At 34.2% G+C, this 11,015-nt stretch overlaps 1 protein-coding gene across 1 annotated transcript; it reads left to right on the forward strand.

Moving 5' to 3' along the window:
• Nucleotides 1-1,028: 1,028 nt before the first annotated feature.
• On the forward strand, nt 1,029-5,167 carry LOC103502801 (calcium-dependent protein kinase 32-like). The gene is made up of 8 exons (XM_008466889.3): nt 1,029-1,977; nt 2,754-2,877; nt 2,988-3,131; nt 3,228-3,380; nt 3,489-3,604; nt 3,723-3,890; nt 4,010-4,243; nt 4,652-5,167. The coding sequence occupies exons 1-8, from the start codon at nt 1,456-1,458 to the stop codon at nt 4,796-4,798; spliced, it is 1,608 nt and encodes a 535-aa protein (XP_008465111.2). The 5' UTR covers nt 1,029-1,455; the 3' UTR covers nt 4,799-5,167.
• The last annotated feature ends 5,848 nt before the right edge of the window (nt 5,168-11,015 follow it).

The raw sequence follows: 11,015 nt of genomic DNA on the forward strand, positions 1-11,015 counted from the left end.
GACGATCTGTAACCAAATTAAAGGATAGAATTGAAAAAACAAATCTAAACGATTGTGTTTCAATCACGTTACCAAATATATTACACGCATCGTTAACGGCCTATTTTTGGTATTTTACATGGTGAATTATAGACTTTTTCTATTTTCAAAATTGTTATATATAATGTAAACACTTTGTCGCTTTTTTATATTTTTGAAAAGATCCCATTAATTAATTTAAAATAATAAAAAACATTCATGATTAATTAAATTTTACTATTAAAATTTTATAAAAACTTCACCTCATAATTCTTTAGACGTCCCCAGATGTAAAAAATTATGCCATGTTAAGCACATTTAACCTTACAATGGTGATGAAACATGGATAAAATGTGGATTTGGATGAATATTTTTAAAGTAAAATATAAAAACAGCAAACTGAAAAAAGAAAAAAATATATCTATTATTTATGTTATGTTTATTTCTTTTCGATTTTCTTATGATATAATATTTATATCAATTCATCTTCTATGTTCATTTCAAATCTATGACACTATCAAAATATGGACACATCGACGAAAATTTAATACTATAAATTCAACCAAACTATGAAGTATAGAATCAAACTTTTCATCGGAGAGAAATGTTATATCAGGATTTTTAAGTTAATCTTACTTTGAAATATATGTTAAGTAGTTAGAATAAAATACCTTTACATAAATCACGTCAATTATAGAAAAATTATTGAAAGAGTTATGCAAATAACAAAGTAAGGAATGTAAGTATTTTGACTTGAAATGCAAGTATTATAATAAAAAATATGAATCGATACGAATAACAAGATAGTCAACCTCCCTAATTATCTGTGAAGCAAATATTGGTTGTTTTTTCTTTTTACATCCCACTCGATTTATCTCTCCCTAATTACTCAAATGGTCAAGTTCTCCTAAATTAACTTCGATTTGTGGTCCGCATGTATATATTGTTAGTCGAAGAAAAGAATGAAAATAAATAAGAATGAGATAATATTTAGGGTTATTTAAAAATATAGATAGATAGAAGAGAGAAGAGAGAAGAGAGAAGAGAGAGTTTATGAGATTGGAGGGAAGTGTCTGGGAAATGAACAAAAAAGAAAGAGAATTGTTGACTCTTTCTCTCTCTCTCTCTCCATCCATGGTGGCTTTCTTTCATTACACACGCTAAATTCGACTCTTTCCTTTTCCTTTTCTTCTTGTTTATTTTCACACCTGCCCTTATAAACTGCCTTCTTCAATTTTTATCACCTCACAAAACCATAAAATTTCCATTTCTTATTCTTCTTCTCCTTTTCCTCATCCATTTTTCTCCATACCCATTTCCATTTATCCCTCCCCTCTCAATATCTCCCCCTAATTCCGCTTCCATCTCAATCCCCATTTCGTGTTTTCATCCAATTCCCTCTGAAACTTCAACCAATTTCGAGATCGTTGTTGATTCATGGGGAATTGTTGCGTTGCCCCACCTCGGAACCCCGAGGATCAGAACAAAGGAAAGAGGAAGAAGAAGCCGAATCCCTTTTCAATTGATTACGGCGTGAACCATTTCGCCGGCGGCAACGGCGGCAGCCATAAGCTAACCGTTTTGACCAACCCTACCGGCTGTGAAATCGGGCTTCAATACGAATTGGGTCGAGAGCTTGGCCGAGGGGAGTTTGGAATTACGCATCTATGTACCGATAAGGTTACCGGGGAGAAGTTTGCGTGTAAATCGATTTCCAAGAAGAAGCTGAGAACCGCTGTGGATATTGAGGATGTTCGGCGGGAGGTTCAGATTATGAGACATTTGCCGAAGCATCAGAACATTGTGAGTTTGAAGGATACGTTTGAAGACGATAACGCTGTTCATTTGGTTATGGAGCTTTGCGAAGGGGGTGAGTTATTTGATCGGATTGTGGCTCGGGGTCACTATACAGAACGTGCTGCTGCTGTTGTCACGAAGACCATTGTTGAAGTTGTTCAGGTAATTAATTAACAAAAAGCTTTGGATTCTTTGGAATTTTTGGTCATTCTGGTTTAGATTTTTTGAGAATTTTAGGTTGTTTGTATGTTGTTAATATAAAAGAGGTTCACCCTGTTTAATGATCTTATTTTTTTCCTATGTCATTGGTTTTAGATATAGATTATATGATCTGGAGATTAAGAAATGATTATCATAACTTAGAATCTTGAGGGGGCATAGTTTGACTTCAGTCTTTTTGTCTAGTTTCATTATGTATGGAAGAAAATAACAGAAATTTATGTTATGAAATCAACAATTAAGCAATACAAAAAACGCATAGTAATCGACAAAAACAAAAAAAAAATATATATGTGGTTCACTAACAGTGTGTTAGCTACCACCACGGGATGGAGGGAGAACAATTTTGTTAGAGAAAATTTTGCAGAATACAACACGGTGCAACTAGGTTAGAAAATTTATATATTGCACTTTTCTAAACCTTAGGGTCAAAATCGTAAATAACTCATGAATATATGTGTTCAATTACAAAAACTGAATAGTCCCGTATTAAGTTGTTTGTAGTGCCACATACCGAATTCGAAGTCTGAAATTGGTTATGTTTGCCGTGGTTGAATGACTCATCTTCTCTATTGGCCAAAAACTCTTGCTCATCTTGGTTGACCCAATTTTCTCCCCAACTCCATTATTTTAAATCAAACTGAGTTAGGAGTTGGGAAGTTAATTTTTATGTTTTAGACAGTTATTCATGTTATTTATTACTTTTTCCTTTGTTTCAGATGTGTCACAAGCACGGCGTCATGCATCGGGACCTTAAACCAGAGAACTTTTTGTTTGGAAACAAGAAGGAAAATGCACCATTGAAGGCAATTGATTTTGGTTTGTCAGTGTTCTTTAAACCAGGTATGCTTTCGTGGTCCCTTTGCTTGTTTTTGTGTATTTTGCTTTCCATTTGTAGTATATGGTTTCTTTTGTTCATGACTGACTCCACCTACTTGTGTGGGCTTCTTCAGGTGAAAGATTCAATGAAATTGTTGGAAGTCCGTATTACATGGCTCCCGAGGTTCTAAAACGAAATTATGGCCCGGAAGTAGATGTTTGGAGTGCTGGAGTTATACTCTACATTTTACTTTGCGGTGTCCCACCATTTTGGGCTGGTAAGTATTGTGTTCAATCTTCTGTCCTAGTTTTTGTGCTTGTTTGTTCTGTATGTTCTGCTTAAGCTCATTGAAGTTTTTATCATTTCTATGCAGAAACTGAACAAGGAGTTGCACAGGCAATTATACGGTCGGTTATAGATTTCAAGAGAGACCCTTGGCCTAAAGTTTCAGATAATGCTAAAGACCTTGTGAGAAAGATGCTCGATCCTGATCCAAAGAGGCGGCTGACTGCGCAAGGAGTGCTTGGTAATTTATTGGTCTTAATACATATTCCCTTCCTCTCGAAATCAAGATGTTGGATGGTAAATGTTAAAGCATTTGCTTGACTGTTTTGTTTGTTGGTCATAAATGTAGATCATCCATGGTTACAAAATGTAAAGAAAGCTCCTAATGTCTCCTTGGGAGAAACAGTGAGAGCAAGACTTAAGCAGTTCTCTGTAATGAACAAGCTGAAGAAAAGAGCTCTAAGGGTAATTCATCTTGTGCTTAAATAATTTTATAATGACCAATCAGTTGTATTTGTCGGGTTCTCTGATATCAGCATCATCATCATTTCTGTCTTAAAACTTCTGGGATTTTGTGAAACAGGTAATTGCTGAGCACTTGTCAGTTGAGGAAGTTGCCGGTATAAAAGAGGGATTTGAAAAGATGGATACCGGCAATAAAGGGAAAATTAACATAGACGAGTTACGAGTAGGTTTACATAAGTTAGGCCATCAAATTGCAGATGCAGATCTTCAAATTCTGATGGAAGCTGTAAGTCCTAGTACCTATTTAACTTGCAATAACTTTCATGTTCATTGACTTGATGATTAGGATACGTTCGAAGAATTTATCTCTACGTATGGAAGTAATTTGTTGTTATGTTTTTACAGGGTGATGTTGACAATGATGGATATCTAGACTGCAGAGAATTCGTAGCTATTTCTGTTCACCTCAGGAGAATGGGCGACGACGAAGAACATCTAAGAAAAGCCTTCGATTTCTTTGATCAAAACCTGAGTGGTTATATAGAAATTGAAGAACTACGATCTACCTTAGCCGATGAAATTGATGAAAATAGCGAGGAAGTGATTAATGCCATTATTAATGATGTTGACACGGATAAGGTCAGTTTCATCTTCCAGTTAATACTCCAATTACTGGTCAATATAAAAAATATGCCGACACTGGTAACTGCCCTGGTCCTGGACCTGGTCCCCCTCGCCTCCTACTTGTCAAACTAAAAGAAATTGTTAGGACTTCTCGTTTGACTTCATTGGAAACATTTTCATTTGATCTTCCATTTTGTTGGATTTGTTTTCATATCCTGAAAACCTGGCTGTTTCGGTTGTTTGTCTACGCCTAATCACGGATGTGCCAAAACACAGTTGTGACAATAAACAAAACAAAGTTTTTTTTTTTTTTTTTTTTTTTTTTTTTTTCTTCCTGATATGATTTGCAGAATCTGTTTCTGCAATATATTGCAGCGGTTCTTTAATTTTCATTAGTGACCTGAATTCCATGTATCCGTGCAGGACGGCCGAATAAGCTATGATGAATTTGCAACAATGATGAAGGCAGGCACAGATTGGAGGAAAGCATCAAGACAGTATTCTCGAGAGCGGTTCAATAGCTTGAGTCTGAACTTGATGAGAGATGGATCATTGCAGTTAAAACAATGAGAGGAGGGTAGATGATTTCTTCACAAACAAAACAGGCCAACAAAGTTGCTAAAGAATCAGTCATTTAAAGGGGAGGTTACAAATCTTTGGGTTACTTCTATAATTCTTTGTTTCTTTAAATTTTCTTCTCTCTTTCTTTTTCCCCCATCTGTGTTCTTTTGTTTGGAAAGTAGGATTAAGGGGCTGGGGTTTTTGATGTGTTTCTGATTTACATGTCTTTCTTTTGTTTAAGTGAAAGGGAAAGGTGTGGATGATGATGGTTTGGATAGGACTTACAATTCTGTTTGTAAATATGTGAAAGTTGGCATTGCCCAAATATTTTTAAAGGAGAGAAATTTTATAGTTAGTAAACTATCCGACTTTGAGAAATTTTCTCTTTTCTCAGTTGGGTTATGGAATGGAGGGTTAGTGTTGTGATAATATGTATTTGGAGGAAAGATCATATAGATAGTGTTATAAGATGTGTTTGGAGAAGTGTTATGGAGTGGTTATGATAAGATGTGTTTGGAGGAAGTGTTATGGAATATAAAATATGTCTGGGAGAATGGTTATGTAGGTAGTGCTTTAAAATTTATTTTTTAATACATTTTTTAAAAGTTCGTATTCTAAATCGAATAAACAAGTTTCATATATTTAATCTACCAAATTGTCTTATTTTCATAAAATAATTTTCAGTAATTTTTTTAAATATGATGTCATTTTTAACATTTTTTACGTGATCGTTACGTGTAAATAAATTGTTAGTTTTTTAAAAATTTGTATTCTAAATCCAGTACAGAAATTTTGTATGTTTAATATCCTAAAGTGTCCTATTTTTGTAAAATAATTTTTAGTAATTTCTTTAAATACAACGGTCATTTTCAAAATTTTTACGTAATTTTTATGTGCAAATAAATTATTATTTTTTAAAAAATTCATATTCTAACTCTAATAAACAAATTTTGTATATTTAATTTACGAAATTGTTCTAGTTTTCGTAACATAATTTGTCAAATCTCTTTTAAGTAATCATCATGTGAGAATAATTTGAACACAAATTTCGTATATTTAATTTAACAAATCGTCTTAGTTTTCGTAAAATAATTTGCCTAATTTTTTTTAAATATGACCTTACATTTTCAACTTTTTTTAAGTAATCGTTGCAGTGAATAAATTATTGTTTTTTCTTTTAAAATAAAAATTATAATGAATTAATGAAAATATAAGGATAAGGAAGAAGAAAGAGAAAAAAACTATATTATGGAAAAGTATGAGCACAATTTGATAAAAATTTTAGATTCAAAATTTAATTGAAATAAATCTTAAATCGAATATTGTCATTAAATTGAATTTTTTTTATAGGGAAGTCTTATACATTAAAATTTTAAACAATTTTTAAAATATTTGTTATACACTTTTTTAGGTTGTTTAAGGATTCAAAAGTTATTTAATTTAATATTAAATCGTCTAATTTGATTTTGTTTTGATTTCTTTTATAAATTTAATAAAACTCGTTTTTATAAAAATTCGTTTAACTTAAATTTCTTGGAAATAGTTTAGATATAGACAGATTAGTTTAAAAATAAAATATTTGAAAAGGTGAAAAAGAATAAAAGACATGAAATAGTAAATTTTTTTTAAAAAAGTTAAATATGAGGACTAAATATGTAAATTAATTACAATTAATATTTAATTAAAATTAATTTTGTAAATAAAATAAATTTAAAAACAATATTTTTTTTAAGATCATTAAATTAATTTAAAACAAATGAAATAGTAAAACTATGGGAGAGTTAAAAGGTAGGGTTATGGGAGTTGAAGAGGGTTTAAGAAGGAGAGAGAAAGAAGAAGGGGTTATAATAACCCTAAAAAAAGGGTTATGATAACCCTTCCCCCAAACAAGGGTTGGGTTACCATAACCTAATAGTGACAATCCTTGGGCCAAATGGCCCTTTAGTGTTTACTTTGTTTAATAACCATGGTTCGTGAACCTCTAGCCAATGTTTCTTACACAATCATTAGACATCCAATTCTTGTTTATCGTGTTCCCTACAACCACTTTCTGCTAACCTTTCACGAACACTTTTTGACAATTGTAACCAGCCAAACTTTGGATAACCGTTTTCTAGAGATTGTCGCAGAACAACTATCGACACCATTAACTGTAGGTAGCAAATTTTGGTAACTGTTTTTTTTTTGTTACCGCGTTTTGTCGATTGGTGATAATGTTGTTGCTAAAGGTTAATTTTTGACCATTATAAACGTCTTTTGCAACATATTAAAATCAATATTTAGTTGCCGCTACAAATTCCTACAATATTTTTAGTTTAGAAAACAAATGATTTTCCAACGTTATTGAAAGCATCAGTAAAAGTATTTTATTAAATAAAAAAATAATATCCAATTTACTATATAAATCTATTATAAAATGTCAAATATAATAATCTTAGGAACTATCACTAGGAAACATGCAATAACACCAACTTCATCACAAGAAGTATATGTCAAGAAACTTCAATAATTTGATAAAGAGTTTGACTAATGTCAACCTAAGTTAAGTATGAAATTACGTCAAGCAAATAGATGTACAAAGTTAGTTCCAAACACTAGGTATCACCAGTTTGCATAACAAACATTTGTGCAAAAATAGTGTGCATAACAAAAATTCCTACAAGTCTTGAAAGCATGAAATAATCTTTCCCAACAAAATGATACGATATCAGCCAAAACTCTTTTCATATTCATATGAAATCAACATCAAAATCTTGTATAGAAGACGATTTGTGACTTAAATCTGAAATATGTAAGCGTAACAAAATAAATAAGTAAAATATGTAAGCAAAAAACGAAACTTAGGCACTTTAAAGCATAGTGACACTACATAATATGATTCAACTCAAACATTTCTAACCACAATGAGGAGGGGGTGGATGCAGAGATGTCTAAATCAAAAGCAACAAATTCCATAAGGATTCAACTCAAAAAACGAAACTTAGTCACTTTAAAACATAATGACACTACTCAATATGATTCAACTCAAACATTCTAACCACAATGAGAAAGGGGGGCATGTTTACGTCAAAAGAAAAAACTCTATAAGGATTCAACTAAAAAAATGAAACTTAGACACTTTAAAGCATAATGACATGTAACGCCTCAAAATTTCGAGGTAAGTTTCAACGTTTTTACGATAATATTCGGGAATTTTAAGAATTTTGGGTGTTAATTTTTTTTTGGTTTAAAAGAGAAAAAGAAAAAGAAAATGAAGGGTATAAACTTTTAATAATATAATATGATACAAAACAATATAATATAAATTATATTATTATTATTATTATTATTATTATTATTATTATTATTATTTATTATTATTATTATTATTATTATTATTATTATTATTATTATTATCATCATCATTTAATATATATATATATATATATATATATATATATATATATATATTATTTTTTTAAACCACCATAAGAAAAAACTCGTCACCACGCACGTAGCCCCCTTCCCCCTCCGACGCCTCTCTTTCATTTCCGTCTTCTCCCGAGCAGCTGTCGCCGTCTCCATCTCACCTTCTCCAAGTTGCGCGTCGTCCCGTATTCCTTCTCCAGCGGCAGATCTCGATCATCTCTCCCCTTCCTTTTCGTTCAACGTCGATCAGCAGCCGTATGTCTCCCGTTTGCCTGCGGCCGATGGCTTCGACCGAAAGTGGCCGTCGAGTCCTCGCTGAACCAAACCCAAACTCCCCCTTGTCGTTCCTTCGCACGTCGCCAGGTCTGAACCACCACCACACTCCAATCTTCTCCTTCTCCGTTCTTGCGCCGCTGCCTCTGTCTTCTCTTCGTGTGTTTGCCCATGCCCAGTCGCCGCCGTGCGTCGTCCTTCGTTCGATCGTCCACTGCGTTGAAGCAGAGCCGAAAGTCCAAGCCGCATCATTTTGCCAAGCCGTGAGCTGAGCTAGCCGAGTCGACCAAGCTGACCGAGCCGACCAAGCTGACCCGATCGGACCAAGCCGCGAGCCGAGCCAAGCCGAGCCGAGCCGAGCCATCTTTCTTTCCAAGCCAAACTCCCTATTCATCGAGCCGCAAAAACCATTTCTATCAGTGTTGAGCCCCGATGAGTTTTGGTGTTAAAGGGGTGACGCTCGAGTTGAGGAGTTTTATGGCAAGCGCAGTGGGAGCCAACTCTCCTCTGCTTGGGTAAGTCGGTAGCTGTGGCTTTGGAACGTTTTGTACTGTGGATTTTGGTGATGTCATTGTTAAACCCATATGTTTGTATTTAGGTGAATTCGTTTGGACGCTGACTTGAACAAGAATTTAGCTACATCTCAGGTAAAGGATTTCTTACTATTGGACCTCAGACCGAGACTGGAAACGTAGTAACCCACATGGGAATTATACAATAGTAACTGTACTAAATTGATTGACGCATGTTTGACTAGTATATATCACTTATATGCTTTTGATTGATTAAAGGTAATGTGATCGTTAGTTGTATCCTATGTGCCTATATACGTAACGAGTTGTTTGGATGATGGAAATGGTGCCCTGATGTTCTGTGTATTATGGTTATGTTGATGGGCTGTGTTGTTAATTGGAATAGTAATGTCGATGGATTATGAAAATCTTAATATTATTTAAAGTTGAAGTCTGTAGTCGGGATACTGGTTACAGATTTATGTCGTAGAAGAACAAAGAGTTTGGAAACTGCTTGTGAAGATTGTGTATGCATTGTTGAATGGTGCGGTAGGCCGAATACGACTGTTATGCATAATATGGACGTTATGCATAACACCGATTACCTGTAGATGTGCTAGGGTTTCATCTGAGACGGAGTTACTGTCATGTGGATTTACAGAGCGATGATTTGGGTAGTTGACTGAATTTAGGAAATGTCACGATGACGTGTGAATTAGATATACATAAAGTGAATGAGGAGACTGTTGATTAAGCCTAAACTGTCTGACTGGCTAAGCTTATAGACCGAACCGTTAATTTGAACGTTATTGTGATGTGACTGTCGTAGATGGTTTAGTGTGGACTGAGGGGTAATGGTTAGCTTTATCTATGGGGTAGCGTACCCTACCAGCACGGTGTCCTTTGGGATTCCTCGATTGATATGTGTATCCTTCGGGATCACGAGACTGACATGTGCATCCTCCGAGATCACTAGACTGATTGATGTATGCGTTCTATGGAACCACTAGACTGTTTATGTAGGGTACCCCTTAATAGGAAGCTAACTGTTATCACCCTAACGGGTCCAGTAGTGGGTCCCTTACTGGGTATATTTTTATACTCACCCTTTTTCTCTCTAATTTTTCAGGTAAGGGTATGGCGAGGGGTAGACTGGCGAGGGGCAAGAAGGATGCGTGAAGGCCATATGGACGTGTCTAGTTTTTTTATGCTTCCGCTGACGCACTTGTTAATTTCTATTTCTTCGAGAACTTAATGGAGTGATGGTTAGAATATCTGATTGATTGTTTTGTTTTGATGATTTTATGAACTACATTTTGGAACTTTGGGGAAACATGATTTAAAATAGGGCTCGAAACTGTTTTTGTGATATTGTGAATATTTTTAATGAATCGTAAATAGGTCTTTTTATGAGTTTGTGCGTTTTATTGTGAGTCTAGCAGTAAGTGATGATCTCAGCTTAGTCCGGAAAGTTAGGTTGTTACATGACACTACTCAATATGATTCAATTCAAACATTCTAACCACAATGAGGGAGAGGAGAGGGGGCATGTCTACATCAAAAGCAACAAACTCCATATGGATTCAACTTAAAAAACGAAACTTAGACACTTTAAATAATAATGACACTACTCAATATGATTCAACTCAAAGATTCTAATCACAATGAGGGGAGGGAGGGCATGTCTACATCAAAAGCAACAAACTCCATATGAATTCAACTCGAAAAATGAAACTTAGGCACTTTAAAGCATAATGACACTACTCAATATGACTCAACTCAAATATTCTAGCCACAATGAGGAGGGGGTGGGAAGTGGGGGCATGTCTAAATTAAAATCAACAAACTGTATAAGGATTGAACTAAAAGAAAAAAAAACTTACATTACTCAATATGATTCAACTCAAACAATGTGTGTGCAGGGGAGGGGCATGTCTACATCAAACGCAACAAACTCCATAAGGATTCAACTAAAAAGAAAAAAAAATTTTAGGCACTTTAAAGCATAAAGAATCTATGGCGTCCTACTTATG

The sequence above is a fragment of the Cucumis melo genome, chromosome 8, assembly GCF_025177605.1.
Source record: "Cucumis melo cultivar AY chromosome 8, USDA_Cmelo_AY_1.0, whole genome shotgun sequence".
Taxonomy (NCBI): Eukaryota; Viridiplantae; Streptophyta; class Magnoliopsida; order Cucurbitales; family Cucurbitaceae; genus Cucumis; species Cucumis melo.